Genomic DNA, 25,386 nt, shown 5'->3' with positions numbered 1-25,386 from the left:
GGAGGAGCGTCGGGTCCCGGTGAACGCGATGGGGAACGTCGGACTGGAGTCTTAAACGCCGCGTGCGTCGCGCGATTAAAATGCATCGCGGATGCGACACCCGAGGATTATTTCCTGCCGAGTGCACCGCTCGCGATTCCCCGACAGTCGTCGTTCCGCGCGGATTTCTGTGAACTCCTGACGAACGAAAACGATCGACGATCGACGACGGTGCCCGTTGTTGTGATTGATGCGAGCTAAGTGGGATTACTCGACGTAGTCTCCGCTCGGGTGTGTCGCAGGCCGTACGTAGGGAATTAAAGGCTGTTCACACGGATGAAAAGATTTCACGCGCGTCACGATGATCAAGATTTTGATCGTTTTAACGGTGGCCAGAGCGATCGGCGGTTCGTTACCTCCCGACGACGCTGACAATGTGTTGCACATCGGTGGGATTTTCCCGATAGCTGGCGAGGGTGGATGGCAGGGTGGTCAGGTGGGTAGCAATCATTTGTCATACTCGAGTGTACTAAGTTAAACCAGTTTATTAGTAGTAATTTCTTTCGACAGGCTTGCATGCCAGCTGTAAACTTGGCTCTGGACGATGTTAATTCCGAGAAGAACCTGCTGCCTGGATTCATACTGAAGCTCCACTCGAACGATAGCGAGGTAAGAGAAATTTCGTAGAGTTTTGAGCGAGGAGCAATGAGGAAATATTCTGACTGAGAGGTGTATCCTAAATATCTTGCATCGTGCTTTCAGTGCGAGCCAGGACTCGGTGCCTCGGTGATGTATAATTTATTATACCACGAACCACATAAATTAATGTTGCTTGCTGGATGCAGTACGGTCTGCACGACCGTCGCTGAGGCGGCTAAGATGTGGAACTTGGTAGTGGTGAGTTACTCTCTCTCTCTCTCTCTCTTAATCGTCAACGATTTGTCGTAAGAAGAAACTATAAGCCTCTCGACTTCTCTTCAGCTCTGTTACGGTGCGTCGTCGCCTGCGTTGTCCGATCGAAATCGGTTCCCGACGCTCTTCAGGACACACCCATCAGCCACGGTGCATAACCCAACGAGAATCAAATTGTTGCAAAAATTCGGCTGGTCTCGCGTAGCGATACTACAGCAAGCCGAAGAAGTGTTCATATCTGTAAGATCTTTCTCTCGATAGATAGGTACATTCGATTTAGTTCTCATCCGTGGATTAACATGGACTGTTCTCTCTGTTCGCAGACTGTAGAAGACTTAGAAGCGCGTTGCAAGGAGGCGGGTATAGAAATAGTAACGCGCCAGAGCTTTCTGTCGGACCCGGCGGACGCGGTGAGGAATCTACGCCGCCAGGATGCCAGGATCATCGTAGGTTTGTTTTACGTAGTGGCGGCGAGGAGAGTCCTCTGCGAGCTGTATCATCAAAATCTTTACGGGAAGAGTTACGTATGGTTCTTCATCGGTTGGTACGAGGACAACTGGTTCGAGGTTAATCTCGACAAAGAAGGGATTACCTGCACGAGGGATCAGATGAGACTCGCGGCGGAGGGGCACCTGACCACAGAGGCCCTCATGTGGAATCAGAATAACGACACGACAATCAGTGGGATGACTTCAGAGGATTTTAGACAGAGATTGAACAAGATGCTGAAGGAGGATGGATACGACATCGATAACAATCGGTACCCGGAAGGATATCAGGAGGCGCCTCTCGCTTACGATGCCGTTTGGTCGGTCGCGTTAGGTACGAAGGCAAACTGAACTATCTGAAACGCGTTCACGCCTAGTATTAGTAAGCTCTCTGTTTCGTTGCTTTTCTGTGTCAACCGTAGCGTTCAACAAGACAATGGAGAAGCTGAGCAAGCAACAAAAGAGTCTGAAGAACTTCACTTACATCGACAAGGAGATCGCGGACGAAATATACTCGGCTATCAACTCCACTCAGTTCCTTGGGGTGTCTGTACGTGACCCGTTTAACCGATAGAGATAAGGAGGAACGTCTCGAGTGGCCGATCTTTAATCGATCCTCTGTATGTGTATACAGGGGTACGTTGCATTCAGCTCGCAAGGTGACAGAATCGCGCTGACCCAGATCGAGCAGGTGATCGATGGGAAGTACGTCAAGTTAGGGTACTACGATACGCAAAGCGACAATCTCACTTGGAGGAACATGGAGCGATGGATCGGTGGCAAGGTGCCGCAGGATCGTACGATCGTGAGGACCGTCCTGAGGACGGTCTCGTTGCCCTTGTTTATTTGCATGGGCACGATATCTTCGGTAGGAATTGCGATAGCCGTTGCGCTGATCATTTTCAACATCTGGAATAGGCATAGAAGGTACCGCCATGCTCTGTTACAGTCTGTTCCCTTGAAACTCGTCGCCATTGACGCTCGTCTTCGCATTTACAGGGTTATAATGTCCTCGCATCCGGTGTGCAACACCATAATGCTGATCGGAGTGATCGCGTGCTTCGTCTCGGTATTTCTGTTGGGTATCGACGGTAGATTCGTTTCTTTGTGGGAGTATCCGGCTGTTTGCCAGGCTAGAGCCTGGATGTTGTCCACAGGGTTCACCCTGGCGTTTGGCGCCATGTTCAGTAAGGTGTGGCGGGTCCACAGGCTCACTACGAAAACGAAAGCCGACCAGGCGAAGGTAAGCATCGGTAGTTCGCGAGAGAGCGCACCGACTTGCTTTTGAGATCATTCTAGCGATTCCACCTAGACGGTGATCACGTTCGATGAGAAAAACTTGATTAACGATCTAATGTTTCTAGTCCGTCACGCAGTGTGCCCGCCCCTGCATGGTTCGCAGATCCTGCTCGTACGACCCTCGACTTTAACGTAATCTCGATTCTTTTTAGTTGTTCATGGCTAAACAAAAAGTTTCGTCCATACAGAAGAAAATACAACCGTGGAAGCTGTACACTATGGTTAGCGGGCTGTTGGCGGTGGATATCGTGCTGTTGGTCTCCTGGCAAGTGCTCGATCCTTTGCAAAGGAAAATGGAGACCTTCCCGCTGGAGTCACCGCCGTCCGGTGACGACGACGCTAGGATCAGACCCGAGTTAGAGCACTGCGAGAGCGTGCACAATAACATTTGGCTTGGTAAGCTCGTCGACGTCGAATCGATTCAACGCTAATGAGAGGAGCGAGTGACCAACGTTTTGCCTCTATTTCCAGGTTTAATTTACAGTTACAAGGGGATTATTCTGGTGTTTGGGTTGTTCTTAGCGTACGAGACGAGGAGCATCAAAGTGAAACAGATCAATGATTCCAGATACGTCGGGATGTCGATATACAACGTGGTTGTCCTGTGTTTGATCACAGCGCCCGTTACGATGGTGATCGCCAGCCAGCAAGACGCCAGCTTCGCTTTCGTCGCGCTCGCCATTATTTTCTGCTGTTTCTTGAGCATGGCGTTGATCTTCGTGCCGAAAGTGATCGAGGTGATCAGACATCCGAAGGACAAGGCCGAGTCCAAGTACAATACGGACATGGGTATGTCGAGGGAGGACGAGGAAAGGTATCAGAAGCTTCTCAAGGAGAACGACGAGCTTCAAAAGCTGATATCCGCGGTAAGGATCCATTCGTTGAACGTTTCATCTTGTTTTTCTCACTGGCACGGTTTCATTTCAGAAGGAGGAGAAGATCAGAGCGCTGAAACAAGTGTTGGCCGAGAGGGACGCGTTCAAAGGCGGTAGCGGGAACGTCCCGAAGGACTCGCTGATAGTCGCCGATTTCGTGACCGGCGAGGGGACCTCGGACAGCGCAATCGGTGGGGGTATTTCTGTTTATACGCAATCATCTAGAGCTTCTGCTTCTGACTTTGAATTCTCAGGATCGTACTTGTAGATTTCGCCGCGCGCGGTTCGGCCTCGTCCATCTGGCCGCGAATCAATTTACGAACGAATTTCCGAACGTGGGACCTAAACGGATAAAAGTATATCGCTTCTTTCTACACGACCGTTCGCTTCCAAGCCTCTCGCTAGAGACGCTATCGAGTCACTTATCGACGTACATTCACCCCTCTGTCTATCGTTTGTCCATCTAGCAAGCCGCTGTTCGTTGTTGCACGTGTAAACTGTGACGCGGCTGGTCACAGTTTCTAAACACCCACGCTTTAGAAAGTAAACAGACGACGCGTTAAGCTCGAAACGAATTAGTTAGCAAAGTTCATAGTTCGTAGGGCGCAGTGCCCCGTCCGAAGGGGGCAGGTCCCGTCGTTGTGTACTCTAAATGTGTCTAAACGTATAAATGTTGAATGTATGTGCACGTCAGGTCAAAGTAATTCGCGTGCGTGTGGGTAGAGAGGATCGTGAAACTATGAATGCGATTACATGGCAACACGCTCTTCGCACAGAGAAGGAACGAAGACGCGCGGGACCCTGACACGTATCACGTATCGAAAGAGTAATTGGCCTACGATTGTCGCGCGGCGGATCTCGTTTACAACGATCGTTTTTTTCGTTACCACGAAAGTGTCTATATCGCGCAGTTGCGCACATCCAGCTACTATTATTATACAGTGTATTTGTACAGAGAGGTTTTAACAAGTTACTCGATTAATTGAAACCACGGTTTAAGGTAAATCTTGCACGTACGTTCCCCTCGAATACCGTTTCCCCGGTGTTCGACGTGAACGTCGCACGAATCGATTACACGTGACACGGACCAAACACTTTTTGCAAAATGTCGCGCTGTTTCCGGAGGCAACGCGCGATGATAAGAAAAATCTGTTCACGCGCACGGTTCACACGGGTCCAAGTAAACGACGAGAGGGGCGAGTGTTCTCGTTCGTCCTCGGACGTGACGAGTAACACGTTTCACACGAGGTACAAAAGCATCGTTCAACTATCGTTCGGTTCTAGTCCAGTTTGGCCAAACCGTAAGGTGAGACAGCGAACGTTTCCGTTCGCCTTAGGCCTAAAGGCTCTTCTTTACGTCGTTCACGCATATAATTTCCAGCAATTGCAGTTAAATCTCGTTAGACGATAACACCTGGTCGTTTCCGAAAACAACGAATCGATGCGAACCTCACGAAGTCTGCTCCCAAATTGCACGTGGAACCGTTAAACGTAACGCGAAATTGGCGATGCTCGGTCCTGCTAACGAGATTTAAACGCTTCAGGTGTCGCGGCCATTCATAAATAATTTGGGAGTCTTGACGAGGTGGATCGATGCGCTTGTTTCCCAGGCAACGTTTAATCTTTCGAATCGCACCCCCTTTACCGAGCAACTTTCGCGTAACGATATACTCTTATCGTATCAGTCGAATAGCCGATCGATTATTTATGAATGGGCGAGAAACCTTCACGCTCATCCCGTATCATATCTGAAGGATTATCGTTTTTGAATTCTTCTTTCTAGAAACGGACCAGGTTGGCTGAGTGCAACGGATCCTTCGATTAGGATGACGAAAGCAATATACGAGCATATATGAAAGGGTTAAAACGCTCAAGACAAAGCTCTCTATCTCTCTCTCTGTTTCTGTTTCTCTTCTACGATTAGCGTTTAAATGTCCACACGCGTCTAGATCCCCACGGAACTGCGTATATACTTGTTTTGTAATTACACGAGTAGGAAGGAAATCGGGGATCGTGTTCGTTACACTTTTCGGCAAGCGTTTGCATTTCCACGAAATGGAATTTCGTCGTTAGACCTCCGAAGGGATACGTTGCCACGCATAGCGTAAGTCTACCTACCCTATTTCACGTCCCCTTTTAAAAGTCGTTCGAACAATTGTACGCGCGGACTTTTCGATGGGAGGCTCGCCTGGAAATGTTTACAAACGTTCTATCAAATTCAGTTGTTGCGTCACGACGACTCAATCGAAGCTCAAGATATTATGCCAAAGAGATGATTACTCAAGAATTGTTCTAGCGAAACGTCAGAGTCCGGCTATTTACGGATGGTGAACAGAAAGATTAAGCGTGTCGTAATTGGTTGGGTTCGGGAGCTGCTTTTACATTAGTCGACGGAAGGTAATTGACGGCGATTTGACTGCAATTCAAGTTTTATCGGTATACAAGACGACTTATGCGTATAACGTAGATTGGATAAGCCACGAAGCACAAGTTTTACGTACGTGCATTTCAATTTCGCCACTCTACGTGTACACGATCGTTTAGAGAAATTTTACGAACGTTTCTGTTGAATCGTTTCTAGTCTAATCATCGTCGCGCTCATCAACGTATTTTTTACTATACTTCTTCGATCGACTGTCACGCGAACTGCGTTCGACTATGATATTACACGAATATACATATATAGTCTTATCGAACTGTTAAAGAAAGTATCATATATATGTACGTTAGAATATGGAGATATATTTATTTTTAAGTTTTCATATTATAAAATTCGTTAAAAATTCACATACTGTATCTGTTATTGATAACCCTGCGCTTATCGAGGAGAGCCCTCGTTCTCGAATCGATCGTTCGTTCGCGGATCTTTGTTGCGTTACAATTTCATACACGATGCCGGGTATATACTTTCGAATCGAACGTCGGCAGGTGAGTCGAAACGAAAGACGATTTTCCACAAATTCACACCAGAGATCGATCAGTCACTTTGTTTCGAACGTTAAATGACGAGACTTGAAATGATTCTCTAAAGAAATACATATATTTAATACATCATAGATCCATTACGGCGATTACGAAAAATATGTAGTACAAATGAAATACAGATGTATTAAAAAAAAAAAAATCAAATAAACTTAGCTACGATTTAAGAGCAAAATTGTGCCGTGTATATTAAAACTGTTCGAAACGATGCGAGTTCAAATGGCGTGCGGCGTCACGCGACAAGGCGGCCTGCGCGGGAACGAAAATCTCCATCAGCGGCGCACGTTGGTCGCCATATTCATCGCACTGTCGTTTATACGAAATTGTAAGGCGCGCGCGGTAAATCGTGCTTTCATTATATGTCGAATTTAGTTTAATTTGAGAAATGTCATTTGGTACGGGATTCGGAGTGACAACTTCGACGCCTGCTCCTGCGTTCAGCTTTGGTTCTACGGCCTCTACCACGGCGACACCGGTCAAACCAGGTATGTTCGTCACTTTTGAGGTTAAGTCACATTTCTTACTTCCTCCTATTACATGTGACTTTTTCGAACGTACTTTCGACACTGTCGCTTTCCGTGTTCCCCGTTTGACCAAACCCCGTTGCACGTTTCATGCATTTCGTGAGACTTGTCCTCGCGGATTACTTTAAAATATCAATTTGACGCACGCCTCGAATTTTTGATATGCTGTTTCATCATAATGCTCAATCATATTGTAATCAGCTTGCACTTGGTTCCTACACGGTGCATTATAGTTGCTTATGGCCAGCATTTCTGTCGAGTGAATAAATTGTTTCATGGGTTCTCGGTAGGCTCATGCCAGAACCGTTTCTAGTTTCTCAACGAGCTGATGCTCGTTTTGTTGGTAGTGCTTGAAATTTTGTTTAACAAAGGTTGACTCATGCCGGTGCATCCAGGCTCGCATTCCATGTCACCGTTCCCAAAGAAGTTACTTTTCCTTTTTGATTTCGCTACGAAGCATGCGGTGATGCAGCACAGCAATAGTATTACCAAGAGCGCGGTCAGTAATGCGATCAAAAGCGACGAATGACCTGAGCTCTCGTTATTAGCTCGGTACATTTCTGTTGTTGCCATAACGGCGTGTGCGATAGCAGGTGTTTCTTGCGAATCCATTTTACATGTGAGACCAGGACTTGCGGTCACATCCTCTAAGTAATACATTTCGCCTGGTATTTTACCCAATGTTGTTATCATAACTTCTGCTGTGACATCCTTTGTTAATATTTAGAAAATATGTTGTAATATCTAACAAACTCATATTGTATGTATGTAACATTATGTATAAATGATTAATTTTGTACCCCAATCGCTACATCTGTGGTACCAAACTCGTGTAGTAATTCAGTAGAAGCATCAGAAGCTTGACCATCACGACGAAGTACAACCTTCCTACCAGATATCGAAGCTATCTCTACTAATTTACGAGCAAGCTGTCCATACTTCCCTTCCTATTTAATTTTATTGTACATGTATTAGATTTTTGTGTATTTCTATTCTGTTAATAGCCTTACCTCATTCTGTTCATTTATGCGTGACATGTTTCAAGATCTTTTGTTAATTAAATCTTCTGTTAAAAATCAGCTATGTTATGCTTTTTATATACTGAAATCGTCCGCGATGCTTGTAATTGGATTCTACGAATAAAACGTTGATTATTATCGCGATCGTATGCAAGGCATACATTAACTTTTCCGCTTGAAGCAGTGTCAAATCAATGTAAAAACAAAAGCTAATTTCTCAATATGATAATCAGAAAACTTCACGCTTTTCATTTACTAATCGTCGTTGCACGTTTTTATCGCAAGCGCATCATTTAACTCTATACTTGTATCATAAGTAAGTACATGTATGTATATATATACTTATCGTAAGAAGTAGAGCATACCAAATTTTTAACAATCTTTCTCGATATAATGAATTTCCTTCGTTTATTAATCAACCATTTTTCATAATGCAACATCAGCAGGATTTGGAACACCAGCTTTTGGATTTAACACACCATCTACTTCGGCACCTAGTCTTTTCGGTTCCTCTACAACTCCGGCAACAGGAGGATTCGGCACTGGTGCTACTTTTGGAACACCAGCTGCCACTGGTTTTGGTGGAACATCCTCAAGTGGTTTTGGTTCTGCCCCCACATTTGGCAGTACCCCTTCCACTGGATTTGGAACAACTCCAGCTTTCGGCACCACACCTGCTTCGTCAGGCACTGGATTTGGAACAACTTCTACATTTGGCGGCGCTCCTACTTCTACAACTGGTTTTGGTGGATTCGGAACCACCACAACACCTTCTTTAGGCTTTAGCAGTTTCGGTGGCTTTGGAACTGCGACAACCACATCAGCTCCTTCCTTTTTTGGAGGTTTCGGTACCACAAGTACAGCTCCTACTTTTGGCTCGTCCACTTTTGGTGGTTTTGGAGCAAAGCCAATAACAACAACAACAACTACTGGTTTTGGTGGTTTCGGTACAGGTCGGTTGCAGTACCATAACTTGATTGCAAATATTTATGCAACTGTGTAGCCTCTGAATATATTTTCCACGAACGAATCGTCATCATACACGTGTTTACCAATGTACTATTTATTCATATTAAATTATGTGTACACAGGCACAGGATTTGCAGGTTTTGGAACTGGTCTGCAACAACCGCAACAACCATTTCAACAGCAACAACCGCTGCAACAACAACAGACCACCAACACTATATCCGAAGCGTTATACAATGCTGTATTTAATTGTCAGTTGTATAACGACGAACGCGACAATATTATCGCGAGATGGAACCTTATACAAGCTTTATGGGGCACGGGGAAAGCTTACTATTCCATGAACGCCCCAGCCATTGAACTAAATCAGGAAAATCCATTGTGTAGGTTCAAAGCGATCGGGTACAGTCGGATGCCCGAGGCTGACAATAACGATGGATTGGTCGTGCTTTGTTTTAATAAAAAGAAAAAAGATGTCGAGGAAGGCAGAATACATCTGATCGGTTTCATGAATAACGTCTTGGGTAATAAACCCAATTTAACGCTCGCGATAGACAATATCAAAGCAACTGGCGAAGACAAGAGTCAAGTGACCATTTTTATTACTGAAAAAGTAGTCAATGGAGGTCAAAGAAATATCCCCGCCAGCGAGTTGGTTGCGTACTTATCGCAACCAATGCAAAAGCAACAGTTAGTTCAAAATGGCGTAGAAGATATGTTACCGTTGGTTAAGTTAGACCCAGCACAGCTTAAAGAATATCTAGACAATCCGCCGTGTTCGATCGATCCGCGATTATGGAAACAGGCACAACTGGATAATCCCAATCCAGAACTGTATATACCTGTACCAATGATAGGCTTCCAGCAGGTGAAGCACAGGTTAAAGTGTCAGGAAGAGGAAACAACCAGGCACAGAAATTTCTTAGATATGGTGTCTGAAGAAATACAGTCGTTGCAGAGACAACACACGGCGATACAAGCCAGATTAAAAGAACATCGGAGAACTTTGTTAGAACTCGAACACAGGGTATTGCAGGTATGTAAATTCAGTTTTCGGACGTGTGGGTTCATTTTTATGGTAGTATAAGTAGGATAGACTTCTTTTTCTATTTAGGTGTTGGTACGCCAGGAAATTACTCGTAAAGTTGGGTTATCCTTGCAACCGGAAGAGGAAGTTTTAACGCGTAGGTTCGAAACTATGCACTCGCAAATTAGTGCTCCGACTCAATTCAAGGGTAGAATTAGTGAAATGCTTTCTCAGTTAAGAATGAGAAATCACGTAGATACGCAAAATCAGGAGAGGTACGCGATGGATCCTATAGCACAGGACGACATAAAAGCGGTACGTGAACGTGAAATCGAAAGGTGTCGTTTAAAAACCATACGTGTAACTTATTTTCCGTTTTCTTTTTTTCCCTTCCTTTTTAGTATCTTACAATGGAACAACAGGGCATGGCACAACTTATAGCAACGATACATTCTGACTTAGAAAGTTTAAAAATTATCAAAGACGGCATGTCGGAACTCTTGATGAGTCATCATATATCGTGAGAATTGTATTTAATAACGCAAATTTTGCGCCTATTTTTGTCACCATACTTGAGGCGATTCGGTTACTCTTATCGCCGATAACAAAGTTACAAGAGCATAAACGAAACGTGGAGTTATCAACAGAGAATTTGCACCTTTGTTAAGTGGTGCCATATTTATTTTGAGCTACTCTGTAACTGCCATTGTTGATTTTTCGGATCACGGGTTAGATACGTGCATCTACTTGGAAACTACATTTTTTTTTTCCCAAAATACAATGTTTCAAATTACGATAATTTTCCACGTGTCTGGTAAGGTACGTTGGCACGGTCCGACTAGCTGTTTGAACAATATTTGAAGAGGAAATTTTTACACACACGAGCTCGTGGACTATAAATATATTCTTTCACCGATGTTATCGAAATGCGTTTATACTTCAGATATCGGAGAGGGGAAAAGTGGAACTTGTTATATGCTGATAAAAAGAATAAACATTTTTTACATAAATAATGCACTTATATTTATTGAATAGTTTAATTGTCGTTTAAACACGCTCTTTTCATTGCAGAAACTCACGTACTTCTTCTCCCATACGCCTAACTTTTTAGATACCTTATACGTAATATATCTTTATATACATATTATACATAGATGTTTTAGCACAACCGGGTCACTTTTTTTCGGATACATTATGATACAGAGTTTCTCCAACCGTCACGTTACCTGGGATTTCGCCACGCGCGACGGCTCTACTTTTTTCATTCACACTAATTTGCATGTTGGGTTTCGATTAAACGTATCTGTAAACATAAGTATCGACAATCATTCATTTTCAGGCGACTCATCAAACTACCCGTAAATCAAAGCCTGGGACTTCCTAATTACGCTGTTTGGAGAATTGTTTAACGAATTCAGGTTGAGCAAATCTCATTCGACATCAAACTGTTTCTGCTTCGACTGATTTCATCACACGACAGACACATCAACGTATTACAATATATATTTGGTTTCACAGTCTAACGAAAACGGACAGCTTTCTTCTCGCTAACAACCTACCTACCTTCTTCTCACTGGTACGTTTCATCAACCTTTGCCTCCCGAATATTGTTTTTTGTTCAATTTCTAAATGACTATCGAATCGAATTAACATTAAGCAAAAGAAAGAAAAAAACTGCCATCCCTCAAACATTCCACGCATCCCTGCTAATTTCGAAAAACTAATTCGACGAAGAATTATCGGAAGCAAAAGACCGGCCGTGGTCCGAGCAGAAATTTCACGTAATCCATTAACATGCTCGAGGTCGTTCTGGAGTTCATAAAAAAAAATAGTATTACTTTAAAACACTTTTCAAGAAACGCCACGAATGGCGGTCGCTTAATTCCAGAACGGCCTCGAACACGTCCGAAGCCAGCCACGGCCGGTAGTTTGAGAGAAAAGACCTGTAAAATCTCGAACGTTTCGTCTTGAACGATGTACGAGCAACGTTTCTCGTCGCGATTTGAATATCTCGTATTATTTGTTGATCGTCAGGTCCAATGGTAGATCCTGCTCCATCTCGACGACGTTCTCGTTCTTAACGCGAAGATCTTGCCCGCAGGTGTTGTTCGCGTCCACGATGTTGCCCCACATGTTCTGCAGCCCGTATTGTAGGTCCACCGTGCCCAGCAGGTGTCTAAACAGAGGGTTCGGCGCCTTGAAGATCAGATCCGAGAGGATCTTCGTCTTCTCGAGGATGTTGTCGTTATCGTGCCTGCAACACTTGTGGCGGCAACAGCAGTCGGTGGTGTCCTTGCAGGCCTCCTCTTTGACCGGCGTCTGCTCGACCTCCATCTTCAGGTCCTCCGCTCGTTTTATCACAGAATTTCTAATATGATCGCTAACCATGGTGTTCTCCTTTTTGCAGGGCGTGCTGTTGATTATCGACTCGATGTTCCTGTAGTCGACCGTGGTGACCTTGTTGGCGCACTCCACGGGCTCCTCGATCTTGATGGGCGTCGACTGCATCCCGATACGAGGCAACGCGTCGGGGACAAGACGCGGGCTCGTCCGTGGCGACTGAATCGGCTGGCTCTCCTTGACGATCGGGTTGCTGGACACGTACATGGGGTTCACCTGGATCCTCCCTGGTATTATATAATTATCGTCGTAGATCCTCGCGTAGACGTTCGGTTCTTGCTCGTACGTTTTCGTAGGCGTGATCTGCTCCGGCTCCTTCCGTTGCTCCTGCAGATTGTACATGTTGTTCCACTCGACGAAGCTCCTCTGCTCCTCGAAGCTGTTGCTAGCTTTCGGACTCGAGCCTGACACGCTGCTCTCGATGCTGCTGTCCTTCTTGTCGGACGACTCGGAGTGGGTGCTACTGCTCTGCTTCTCAGGCGTGGTTACGTCGAACCTCGCCTTCTCCTGTGAGCTATTTTCCTCTGAACTTTTCTCTTGCACCTTGTCGTTGTTGTTCACGTAGTGTCGGTACGTTTTCACGTGCTTGCGCAGTGACGAGGGGTCGGTGTACCTTTTGGGGCATCCTGGCACCTTGCAGCAGTACGGCTTGTCCACGGCGTGAGTTCTGGTGTGCTTGAATCTGTCCGAGGAGTTCGAGTAGGCCTTGTTGCAACCCTCGACTGGACAGACGTATGGTCGTTCGCCGGTGTGGGAACGGGCGTGGATCTTAAGGTTCTCCGCTCTGCTGAAGCTTTTGTCGCATTGGAAACAATGATGCGGCTTCTCGTTTGTGTGCGTTCGCACGTGGACCAGCATCTTGTATCTGGGGAACGAGAGAAACGAGAAGGTGATGTTTGTCGCAAAATTTTCTCGAATACAGTATTAGAGTGTTACGTGCGAACGTAACGATACCTAGCGTTGAATCCACGTTCGCCTCTGGCGCATCCCTCCCATCCGCAGTAGAACAATCCGCGTGGTCCTGGCGCCGCGTGAAGTCGCGCGACGTGTCCCGCCAGCTGTTCCAAGGACGTGAACCAGCGACCACAATTTTGCCATCTGTAAAAGAAAAATCGGGACGCGTTAGCCTCCCGATCTTGCCAACCACGCGCCGTTGGATGATCGCGGGAAAACAGTCGCGCAACGTTTATAAGGCGCTGATCTTTGATCGGCCGTCCGTCAGCATCGATCGGGACGTTCGCCAGACGATCATCGTTTAAGGCCATTAATGTCGAATCTAGCATTCTTCCCGGTCGATCGATCTATTTATATTACTTATTCTCCCCAACGTTAATTTACCGAGAAATTCTAAATATAAACGACACGCGCGAGACGCGGCGCCCCGTGCATTTTGATCGATCGATCCCTACGCGGCAGTAGCCCCCCCTGTGTACTTCGACGTCGCCTGAGAGAGAGAGAGAAAAGAAAAGGAAGAAACGCATCCGTGGAACCTTTGGAAATTCTCGATCATTGCGAGATCGACGCGCGAACCAGAAACGACGCACGTGTATATACACGCGTGTACGGTCAGGCTGGAACTCTGGCATTCGGTTGGAATATCGACGCGTGATTTACGTCAGGAACGTCCGTAGAATCGACCAATTGATGCCAATTCCGTCCATTGTGCAATTGGCGTCGCTTGACACCAGTTTATCTGGACGCGCAGGCTTTCGATACCATTCCAGTGAACGGCATCGCGCGCCAGGAACGTGCTCGCCGAAGAGGTTGCGGATCAAGGTAACCGCTCGCTGATTAATCCCTCGGAATTGTCCCCGACGTATACTCGTTACGTATCTGGAACTGTAAATACGTCGTGGCGTTTCCTGGTTCTGCCGCCGCGAACTCGCTTGCGGGCCGCTCATAATCTCGTCGCGAACGGAGATCCGGTACTTATCGAGGCTCGAAGAAAAACGAAGGACGTCGACACGTGACGCGCGCAAGCATCGCGATTACTCTGACTCCGGCGATTAGACCGACGGCGATGATAACAAACCGAGCATTTTCCGAGTACACGAGGTTGCCACATGCCAGCCGCGAGCACGTTGCCAGTTTTTACCGCCGCCTCTGATAAACGGTTTCGCGTCTGGAGGCGAGCAACGACTGCTCGGACCTAAATCTCCACCGCGAAGTAGAGCGTGAACGAATCCCGCGAATGCGACGTCCTCGGGTAATCTTCGGCTCGGGGTTATCGAGAGACCTGACATTGTCTTCCGGACACGGTAAACACTCGGGGCCCACCCGAAAAGCTTCCAAGCTTCAATCTCTCTCTCGGGGGTGTCGTTCGAGGAACCGCGAAAACGCGCGCGACCCACCCTGCGAACTCTCTTCTCGATGCTTTTATCGTCTTCTTTTTTTTCTTTCTTTCTTTCTTTCTTTCTTTTTCGTTCGGAACGAGAAACAGACGCGACGCTGTCCGGTATTGACGCGACGCTCGCGAACTTTAGAGCCTCTATCGAGTCCAGAAATAGAAGGGTGGCGTTTGATATCGCGATGGATACGGGAAACTGGTTAGAGCCGGAATGGGACGCGTGTTGCGACCGCGGCCGCGCGCGCGCCGCAGATAAATTAGTATCAGTTAAGAAACTGCGCGCGATCCCCGTCTGAACGCGATCTCGAGGACTCCGCGAGGAAACCGCGGATAAGACGGCGGAACGGAAACGAGGAAGGATGGATTGCCCGGCAGGGAGGGCCAAGGGGGAGACTGTCGGAGGCACCTTGACATTGAACCGTTCGTTTTCCGATAACGAGATGCAGAAACGGAGATAAACGCGCTTTACAAGCTCGATCGACGAAACAGGCCTGCCGCTCAATTTAGATAACGCGTAGACGACACGTATCTGCAGACTCTGTTCCGGCGTCGCGAGTAAACACGCGCTCGTGTGGACCGCGTTCCGCAGGACAGCGCCAGTCTGCTCTAACTGTAAGAATACTATTTCATTTCCCATTTATCGTCCAACGCGCAGCGTGTCTCGTGCCGCCATTGAACTCTCGACTACGAAATGAAATAACGACGAAACATATATATCCGATCGCCCTAGAAGAACATCCTGAAATATTAATTTAGAGCAATAGTTAAAGAAAATAGTTTGGAGATACGGATTCGAAGGTTTACCTGCATTTCAGTTGGGCGTTCTCGCCGCGACGGATGGAGCCAAGCTCCAAGCTGGAGCTGGAGGCGTCCGAGTCGCTGTGCGCCGGACTCGGCGGTCCGCCGTTCGCCAAACCGTTGGGGGATACGCCCAAGCCGGGCAACGCGGCCGTCGGGGATGTTCCGAGTTCCTCCTCGACCGGCATCCTTCGCGGCCAAACCGGAAGGTCCAGCGGTGCTTGCCGATGGAGGCTGAGGCTTCCGTAGTAGCTGGAGTTGGGGCTGGTCGAGTAACCGGAAATCGGGCTGTAAAAACCCGGCACTGCTCCTAGCAGGGTGCCCGGATAACGAGCGCCGCCGTATGGACCAACGTGGCTTGGCATTCTACCCGGTACGTAAACGATCATCTTTACTTTCTCTTTTATCGATCTTATTCCGATTAAAATAACTCTCGCCGGATATTCGACCGAAAATACGTGCAAACTCTCCCTGCTCTCTCTCCCCTCTATACCCAATTCACCGATGTTATCGACCGTTGCTCCGAGTTAACTCGTTTTTAATTAGCCGCGGGCAGTGATACCCCGCGGCGCAAAGGACGATCGTGGAAATTCGACGGCGATCGCGTTCGCCTCGGTGAAAGAGACGATTAATGGAATTTTTGATGGCCCCGTCTGTCCACGTTCGACGCGAACACCTTTCGTCGCTTCTCTCGCGATTTCTCGGCTACCTTCGAGGGGAAATGGAAACTTGGCTAGCAGTCGTCTAGCAACGAGCGTGTCTCGAAGGCGCGATCGCCCGGTTTCTTCGGGTCGTAGCGAGCGAAGAAATCGTACGGCGCATCGGGTGAGAAAATCGCGAGCAAGACTTTCCAGGTCTTGCCGGCACGTGGAACCACCCCCCCGTATCCGGTACCTTTCCCTGAGCACCGTAGCGAACGACAAGTCGAACCGCGGCACACAGTACGCTTCACATACACACTCTCGACGTAGCGCACACCCTTTTATCACACTTGGTCCGAGTCCGTATCGTCAGATGTACTTGAACCGGTTCGACTTGAGTATACGGTAGCTCAGGAATTGCTTGCTGTACTCGATCGAGAACATAACTAGGCTGGGCCGCGACGGATTCATCAAACGGCACACTTTCCTCCTGGTGGCTATCGCGCGGTCACTATCGAATCCTCGATTCCTCTCTGAGACCCGATCGAAAATCGATATCTCTTTCTCTCTCTCGCCTTGTCGCACGGCTGACGCTAAAACACCGCCGCCTCCATCTTTCCGCTGTCTCGTCGTATCTCGTGGTGCGCCTCGCTGCGATACTCTCCCCGTCCTGTCCTCGAGCAGAGAGGGACGCGACTACCCCTCGGAGGGACGCCTGTGAATCGGCACGCGTGCACACCGTCGCCGGGTATCCGCGTATCGACGATCCTCGTCGAGAAATTCGAGACGCGAAACAGGCAGAGAGACAGAGGAAGATCGCTCGAGCGGTGGTCGGTGGCCGTGTCTAGTCGCGAGGATCGTCGCAACGAACGTCGAACTAATGTCAACGACGACCCGTCAGCCTTATATACGGCCGTAGTATCGTCGTCGATAACGTCTCAGGCCCCCTACTCGGTTCCACTAATACATCAACAGTGATAACAGCCGGCTGTAATCGCCCCACCACGCCTCGTGGACGTCTCCGCGTGCGGATGCGTCAGTGGACGACGGAACGATTCAGTTGAAATCGCAGACTCGCCGATGATCTCCTTGGGTACAAGGAAAACGATGCTGCGCGAGCCGCCTCGAGGGATTCTTCGAGGCGCCGTCGTAACTCGGCTCGCAAACACCAGACAAATCGTCGAACGTCGCTCAAGTTTCCAGCTGGTATCGTTGGTCATCGCAGCGGACGTCGAAACGCCGGTAGCAGCTTCTGAAGCGCGGGCCTGTAGTCGCGATCGTCGAGACGAAGATCGACGACGGTCGAGTGGCCCGTGCTCGCCGCGGAAAAGAGAAGGAAACGAACGAGACGATCCTCGAAGAGATGGGATCGAAGGTACCCCCTGGCGGCGCGTCGTGACGCGTCGAATTCGGGGTTGCGCTGGGCGCCCCGCGACCTCTCCCTCGACCCCGCCTCGCTTCCGACATGCCTGAACGAAGAAGAACAAAGTCCCGCGTATCTCGCAGAAGCGAGCGCGGTATGCGCGCGTTATCGCTGCTCGCATTAGCGCGTTGGCGCGAATGGATGCCCGCGAGCTGAGTCAACAGAGGTCGACGCGGCTAATTTCCGTCCCGGAGGCGAATTTCTGTCGCGCTCGCCCGCGCCACTCGTGGGTGGGCCCCCTCGAGAGATCGAGGTTTCGTCCGCGTTGTTGATTCAACGATCTTGTCTACCCCTGCGCCTCTTCGAGCCAAGGCCCCCGCGTACTCGAGAGCGATACCAGCTTACGATCGCGATTCGATCGGTGATAACAACCTCTCGACCAATCTGAGCCACTCCATCGGAACACGCGGCGAACTGCGACAATGTTAGAGGAAATATCTGCTAATCGAGTAACTCTTAAGATATACACGGGAACTAGTAACATAGTAGAAGAATAACGAGCGGTACACGCGTGCATCGGCTAACAACGAGCACGTGTATCCCTGCCTCTCTTCGAGGGAGGATCGAAAGATAGCGGAGGTGCGCCGTTGCGAACTTGTGTGACGTACGATCTCTCCAACAGTTATCTTAACGAGGGAAAAATTTCGTGTTACGCAATTGGTCTCGACACGGACCACCAATAGCGATCGTAGCTCGCCTCGCCGTATCGGCGAGACGCGCGAGAACGAAGGAGGGTGGACGCGCGAGTGGATCACCCTGGGTGCGCTCGAACCGGTCGAAACGATCGGTCCGATTCCACGGGTAGCGCTGGCCTTCGATTAATCCCGACCCCCTGGCATTTGACCATCGTCCCGCGGCAAACAACCTTGCGTGTACAGCTGCAAAGAACCACGACCCGTCGACGATGGAGTCCCGCTCCTCCCCACTGGACCGACACTCTTCGTCGCGTTTCACGCACACCGACGCTACGTAATCCGAGCGGCATTGAGTGTTATTTCGGTTCCGAAGGCTACCGTTTCGTTACTGGCGAACGAGTGCACGCACTCTGTTTCCTATTTCTCGTTTAATCTCGCGAGGATCTGAACGACGAGAGCGTTGAGGAAAGAGGTTGCGAGTCGTTGCTCCGCGATAGTGACCTCCGGGGGGGTACGAATCGTATTCGCTCCGCGCACCACGCGCGCACACGGCACTTCCGTACAAATTCCAGCGAGAGTAACGATCGACGATAGTGTGTCAAGGTTGCGATTACGAGAATCGGCCGCTTTTGCTTTCGCGCGAGCAAACAAGAGTTGCTTAAGGAGAAACGAGCCGCGTCGTTCGTTCCTTCCGGACGCGACAGATGGGCCGTTCGCTGCGGAATGAAAAATCGTAGCGGGGTTTCTCCCCCTCTGGGGACCTTTCGCGGACAAATCCGGGACACTCTAGGAGATTTACGAGCCTGGAAAAGGTAGCGGTGACCCGTGAGAAATTGTACGAGCGATCGTCGATTTTGGACTTTGCCATACCGCGAGCGAGCATCGAAGATCCATGGAGGCAATTATCGAAGCGCTAATCAAAAGATAATCTAATCTCGAATCGCGAGCCAGAAATTCGTTCGTCTGGTGCTCGCCTCGGTAAACAAGCTCCGGCTGAAATCAAGATCCACCTGTTGCTATCAGCGTCAGTGATTCTCAACCGATCCGAAACGTCTCTCTACCCGCCGCTGTATCTCCTTTCCTCTCGTTTAATCTTCCCTACGTACGAGGCTGTTCTCCGCAATAAACACCAATAAACGTCGGCAACGGTTGCCTAGTGTAATCGCGAAAATAACTTGGCAATTAAGATAATCGTAGTAAAAGATGCGATAGCTTTATTACGACCGCGTCGCGTTTCCGCCTGGTCGATAGCGCACCTTGGCGAGGATTTTTACCGCGAATCGGCAAGTCACGATCGCCGCGTAAAAAGCGGGCGAAGGAAGGAAAAAAGGGGAGCGCGCCACGTACGTGAGAGACGTCACATGACTGCTCGATAAGAAGATCGAGGGGGTCTCCTCTGGTATTGACCATGGCGAGATACGAATATAATTCACTGCGCAAACAGGAGGTTGTTTTTTCTGGTTATCTTTTCGGCGATATCAACGACAGATCCGGCGCTCGACTCGCGCGCCCGCGACGAAATTAATTTTTCTTTTCGCGTCACGTGTTGCCGAAGAATTATTTATTCCCGGTCGAGTTTCGTTGTTACGCAACTCGACCGCGTTGCGAGCCTGGCTCACGGAGAGGACGCCGCGCAGGTAGATTAAGAAACGATCAAAGAGACATTAGAGGTTGGGTATAATAAGGGGATGAAGAATGGCGGCGAGCGAGCACCGATATCCTGGTGGCGACACACCAGATGCCAGACGGAAGATAGACGTGGATTTCCCGAGGAACACTGCCTCCCATTGTCTACAGACCTTAACTCGATGATGATCGACCGCCGCTGCCTCGCCTCGTCCCCAAGCTGATCCTATCGGCCAGTTTTTTTTTTCTCAAGTTTCTTCGGTCGTTCCGTCAAACCTTTCCGGTTTGTCGCTTTTCATTTTTCTTCGCGGGGACCAGCGGACAACTTCGGTTTGGTAGAACCCACAAGAGACGCGCATCGGAAATTACGCGATCGACGCGCGATGGGGGCGTCAGGTTGATGCATAGAACCGCGACGACACCAGCTTCCGTTCCCTCGAGCGATACTCGGAGCCGGGTCCTACACCGCTGAAGATATTAATGAATACGGTACTAACAGCAGCTTTCTCTCTTCCTTTTCACTCGATGGGTTCCCACCTCCCCCCCGTCTCGCATGACACCCCACGGACCGAACTGCCGGCGTCGGCGCGCTTTGATCTCGTGGAACGTGGCGAACAGGTAGAGGAGACCGAGAAAAGGAGGGGAACGGATGAAAAGGTCGGTGGAGAAAGACGGACAGCCAGAAGACGGAGATTCCACGGGGACCAATGAGATCCAGAGAGAGAGACCCGGCTCTAAACTCGAGGAAATATGTTCGGAGTTTTTAGATTGAGATCCGCCAGAGATAGGCCCTTTCCCTTGATCCTTCCACCACTCTACCTCTCTCTCTCTCTCTGCCTCGCCTCTTCTTGTTGCGCGACTTATACGCGTCCGTGAAACGCCGAAAGACCGTTCTCCGCGCTCCTTCTCCTCCACCTTTAGCCCTACACCGTGCATCTCTGATCTTTCATTTAGATTTGATTTCGGTATTCCACCGGCGGACCGCGTTCGTGCCCCGAGGAGACCCCACCAGGCAACCACGGGATCGTTTTCGGTAGCTACACGCGGCCCTGGCCTCTGATTTATTAACGATCGCTCCGGGAGAAAGATCCAAGGACTCGCGACAAATTATAGCTTTCCTCGTAGCGGCGAACGGTTAAAGGATCCATCGTCCCCGCGTCGTTCGATTGGTAGCGGCGTACCTTCGACCAAGAATTGTCCACTTCGTGTATTTGTGTCTGTGTGTGCGTGTATATTTGCGGCGTTTCTGACTCGCACCGTGTATATTATAGAACGCGTGGCACTTTGCGTGTGGCTACGGCTACAGAAATACACCCAGTGCGAACGAAGAGGGTGAAGGGCGCGCCCGCCGGAGAGGTCCTCGCCGGTCGGTCGCGCAGCGGGGGTTGAAATTCCCGGGGCTCGCTCGCGGCTACGCGCCCTCTAAACGCAGACGTCCTCGGCGCACATTTTTATTCGATCGCGCCGTTGGGGGCCCCTCGACGCTCCCGGTTCGGCTCCTTCGTTTCTTTCTGCGGTCCTTTTCCCTCTTCTCCTTTTGCGCCGCAGTGCAACCGATACCGCGCGAGTCTCGAGTGCCGTGCGAGAGAGGAACCAGGCCTCTCCTGTCTTTCCGCGAAAACCACGCTGATGAATTCCGTGAAACCCCCGCGGTTAACTTCGATGACCCTCCAGGCTGCTCCGATCCCCGTTAGATCGATCTCTCCTCACCACGGGCTACGAGTGCCCGCTTGCCTACGTTTTTCCGTTCCGTTCCCACAACTCTCGGGGAAGAACTTCGCCGCGCGCTCGTCTCCGATCGGAGACTCGAGAAGTTTATTCGGTTCGACGGACCCGAAGAAAGATGCCCGGTCGAACCAATCCGGAGAACAATCGTCAACCGTGGCGGCAGTGAATCGTCGCGAGGAGACCGCCGATGACCTTGCGCGGGGTAACGCGAGATCGACGGCGAGGTCGCCGCCTAGGGATGAACGACGTGGTATCCTTGGGTGATTTATCGCGTTTCAGGATGGAATATTAATATCGGTATGGCGTGCGCCGTCCCGGGTCCGTCCTTTTCCAGGCATCGCGAGCGCCACGGTGAACGACGGAGAGGCCGCGGGTGTACGTGTGCGACGCGTCTCTCGATCACGAGGCACGCATACACACCCTTCACCGATAGGTATTACGAACGGGACAGAGGATGGCTACCGGTCACAGCAGGAGAGCACGCCGGGGGTCCTCTACCTCTACGCCGACTCGAACCTTGCTACCGAGAAAGAAGCGAACTTTCGTTTCTCTTTCTTTTCTCATCGTCCTCCGCCTTCTCGTGCCCCTGCTTCTTCTCTTCTTCTTCTTCTTCTTCTTCATCATCATCGTCGTCGTCGTCTTCTTCGTGTTCGTTCGTGGTCCCGGTTCGCAATCGAGCCCCTCCTAGCTCGATGGTTCGAGGCGCGGCGGCGGCGCTACGTCGCTTGGCGCTACCGTCTCCGCTGATTCGTCGAGCCCGCCTGGTCACGTGACCGGTTTATAAAGACCGCGGCGCCGTCGAGGACCGCGTCACTCGCCCGCTGCGCTTACTTTCGCTAGCTCCGTTCGCGGTTCTTTCACGCGTCGTCCCCGTGGCTCGGCTCGCGATTCGTTCAGAAACGGCGCTGTTTGCCCCCCTAAATCCTCTTATCGGCGTTATCAACGTTTATCGATGGCTCGTCGCCGGCATGCTTTCGACCCTGCACCGTGCGTCGATCGCGAACACCGATAACGCGCGGCTGCATCTATCTTATCGCTTTCTTTAAATACGAGAAAGAACAACCGCGTCGCACGTAACGCCGTGCCTCGATCCGCTCGGGTCGATAACGGGCCTGTTATTATTTTCTCGGAACGATGTTTTTACGATCGACCGTTCGAGATGATCGCAACCAGATAATAGGCTTAACGATCGTCGAGCGCGACGAGCGCGGATCGACGCTGATCCACCAAACGCCCGGATAACGCCCGTCGAACCGACGACAACGACCACGCATTCCCCCGCTTTTTCCATCCTCCCGCTAAATCTCTCTCGCTCGACCTTTCCAGATCTCGAGTTATTACACGCGCGCGAGCCGACGCTCTCCGACCACGACCCGTTAGACACGTTCTCACGCGCGATACTCCGCTCGTGGCGCGCGTTAAATATCGCGCGTTGCACCGGCGGAAGCGTCCCTTTACGCAATCGTCGCCCTCTAACGACTCCAGCGTCTCCTGGACGCGGCGCGTTCGACGTGGAACATTCCGCTCGTCGATAAATCCAATTAAGGAGAGGTAAAGCAAGGATCGACGCCTCGGTGGGCACGGATCCGTCCTCGAGCCGGGGACACCGAATTCAACCGGCGGCGAGACGAACGAGGATCGTTTACGATCACGCGAGGAGAGAGTACGCAGCGGCGAGGAGCGGCTTCCTACGCTCGCCACGATGCAGGAAGAAGACGAAGAAGAACCTGGCGGGCCCCGCGGCGGGAGGTTTTAATCTTCAATTCCGAAAATCAATGTAATGTATTCCACCCCGAGGGGCCCTGTCTGTTCCCGGCTTAGAACAGGCGGAGGGGAGCGGGCCGGGGGAAAACGAGAGGGAGGCGAGCGCAACCTGTAATTTCAACGCGAGCGGACTAAGTCGTCGGTAATATGGGAACCCAGAGCTCGGTATAACGGCTCATTTCCATAATTCGTTCTTTAAGCATCATTTTTAATAGGCCCCTGGCGCCGAGCGGAGAACTCTTGCCTCTCTCTCTCTCTCTCCCCTTTTCCATCGTCTTCCACTTCCCCTCTCCTGTTCCTCGTCTCCGCGGAGACTCGTCGACAGCTTGGGGTCCATTGGCAAGACCCCCGTCGAGACTACACGGTGTTACTTAAACTTCCGTTGCCCTTTATCCGTGACCCTGGTGACGTCTTCATCGCGCGCGTCTCAGTCATCGAGACCGCGACTCTACGCCACGCTAGAGAAGTTGCGAAGCTTCCTCACGAGCGTCGCGACGATGCGATCGGTTAACGGGTTCCAGCCGGTGCTTCTCCACGCCGTTCAACCTTTTACCTCGCGAGTATGTTCGACGCTGAGTTCTCGTCGAGAGAGTAACGTCGATTCGAGACGAGAAATGGGAATTCGTGGTTGTGGCGAAGGATAGAAATTTTCTAATTCAGGTAATTGGAATTCGACGAGGGGAGCAAGGACTCGCAGTCGCTCGAGGAGCATCATTCGTACAGAGAATATTATTTTCGCCGTGGACGGGTCGCTCGGCGATCCAGGGGAGGCCGAGAGAGCTTCACCTTGCCTGGAAACCTGACGGGACCCCTTGGATGGTTCACGAGGTCAAAAATAAACAGGCGAAGTTTTACTTTCCTCAAACACGTTTCGTGGCCCCTTCTACCCGTGGGCCGTGTCGCCGCGGCCCGTTCCCGAACATCGGAGAACGTCCTTCGCACGTTTCTCGATTTCTGGAAGGAATGCGAGTAGCAGGATAGGTAGGAAAATATTTGCCAACTTTCCCCTGCTCGCTCTGCGTTTTGGCAAGACATTCCTGCGCGGCGAGCCGCACGGAATTTCCAATGCCCGCGCTCGTTAAAATATATATCGTCCAACGATAATTCATCCCTTCGCAGTTATCGCGAGTGACCTTTACTTAAAATGCGTGCAAGTATATTAACGATGGTCGAAAGACGAGAAACTAGAGAGCGAAATCCGCAGGATTCCGAGAATCCCTCGGACCTTCGATCGACCATATGGGACGATCAGGCTGGTCCCGAGAGTTTGCTGATCTCCGACGGGTCTTTAATCTCGCTGGTGAACCCGCCCACCGGACCGAGCAATTAATCACTAATTTCACACCTCGATTCGAGCGTAAGGATGAAAGGCAACGCGATCGGCGCGCGAGGATCCGCCGTCGGTCGAACGAATAGAACCGCGCACCCTCCCTCTCGATGGAAGTAAGAGAACGCTCGAGGACCGTGTGCGAGCGTGAGGGGAGAAGGAGGAGGGTCGTGGAAGTTCGGTGTCGGCGAGACGAATCGCTAAACTGGGCTGCATTGACAAATGATTCGAACGGTTCGTGGCTACGAAACCGGAGGACCTCCCACATCGCGCGCGTTGCATTCGTGGTTCCTTCTCCTTCGCGGCCTCCTCCTTTCTCCTCTTTCCATTCCGTTTTCTCCCGCTCAAGGTTGCGGCCGCGTTCCCGGATGACACGAACCACCACTCCGCGCAAAAATAGCCGCGACGCTCGTTTCCACCCTCGTCCAAACCGCGAGGGTCCTTCTAACCCCGATTCGCATCACGCTTGGAAGATTCACGAGCGCGTAGGTGTGTGCCGCTCCGGCTGGAAGTCCTAATAAACTCTGGCGAACGCGCGGTAGCGCGCAGCTCTGGCGTAGATCCGCGATAGAAAGCTCGTTACGAATCGCAATCCGCGAAGAGATGGGATCGTTAAAACGGTG

General features: G+C 50.2%; 4 protein-coding genes across 7 annotated transcripts; 2 read left to right on the top strand and 2 right to left on the bottom strand.

The window, feature by feature from the left end:
• The first annotated feature begins 320 nt into the window (after positions 1-320).
• Positions 321-5,515, top strand: Gaba-b-r1 (gamma-aminobutyric acid type B receptor subunit 1). Of its 3 annotated transcripts, XM_076899240.1 has the most exons (12): positions 321-475; positions 550-648; positions 742-876; positions 961-1,131; positions 1,215-1,713; positions 1,802-1,929; positions 2,014-2,306; positions 2,379-2,622; positions 2,831-3,074; positions 3,150-3,544; positions 3,606-3,744; positions 5,337-5,515. In XM_076899240.1, exons 1-12 carry the CDS (start codon positions 341-343, stop codon positions 5,354-5,356), a joined length of 2,502 nt encoding a protein of 833 aa, XP_076755355.1. In that variant the 5' UTR covers positions 321-340; the 3' UTR covers positions 5,357-5,515. The 3 variants fall into 3 exon arrangements, with proteins under 3 accessions (XP_076755355.1, XP_076755354.1, XP_076755353.1); XM_076899239.1 differs by lacking the exon at positions 5,337-5,515 and having other exon boundaries at positions 2,867-3,074; positions 3,606-4,044; XM_076899238.1 differs by lacking the exon at positions 5,337-5,515 and having other exon boundaries at positions 3,606-4,043.
• A 1,312-nt stretch (positions 5,516-6,827) lies between these two features.
• On the top strand, positions 6,828-11,087 carry Nup54 (nuclear pore complex protein Nup54). 2 transcript variants are annotated; one of them, XM_076900105.1, is made up of 5 exons: positions 6,828-7,020; positions 8,525-9,031; positions 9,170-10,083; positions 10,162-10,389; positions 10,476-11,087. In XM_076900105.1, exons 1-5 carry the CDS (start codon positions 6,921-6,923, stop codon positions 10,596-10,598), a joined length of 1,872 nt encoding a protein of 623 aa, XP_076756220.1. In that variant the 5' UTR covers positions 6,828-6,920; the 3' UTR covers positions 10,599-11,087. The 2 variants fall into 2 exon arrangements, with proteins under 2 accessions (XP_076756220.1, XP_076756219.1); XM_076900104.1 differs by having other exon boundaries at positions 8,522-9,031.
• LOC143426552 (uncharacterized) lies at positions 7,015-8,313 on the bottom strand. The gene is made up of 3 exons (XM_076900123.1): positions 8,070-8,313; positions 7,860-8,006; positions 7,015-7,770 (listed from the first exon to the last, which is right to left on the bottom strand). The coding sequence occupies exons 1-3, from the start codon at positions 8,094-8,096 to the stop codon at positions 7,369-7,371; spliced, it is 576 nt and encodes a 191-aa protein (XP_076756238.1). The 5' UTR covers positions 8,097-8,313; the 3' UTR covers positions 7,015-7,368.
• LOC143426544 (uncharacterized) lies at positions 11,072-16,040 on the bottom strand. Its single transcript, XM_076900106.1, has 3 exons — positions 15,626-16,040; positions 13,429-13,572; positions 11,072-13,339 (listed from the first exon to the last, which is right to left on the bottom strand). Exons 1-3 carry the CDS (start codon positions 16,006-16,008, stop codon positions 12,091-12,093), a joined length of 1,776 nt encoding a protein of 591 aa, XP_076756221.1. The 5' UTR covers positions 16,009-16,040; the 3' UTR covers positions 11,072-12,090.
• Positions 16,041-25,386: the final 9,346 nt, after the last annotated feature.

This window comes from Xylocopa sonorina, chromosome 8, assembly GCF_050948175.1.
Source record: "Xylocopa sonorina isolate GNS202 chromosome 8, iyXylSono1_principal, whole genome shotgun sequence".
In the NCBI taxonomy this organism is placed as follows: domain Eukaryota; kingdom Metazoa; phylum Arthropoda; class Insecta; order Hymenoptera; family Apidae; genus Xylocopa; species Xylocopa sonorina.
This window is presented reverse-complemented; position numbering and strand designations above follow the sequence as displayed.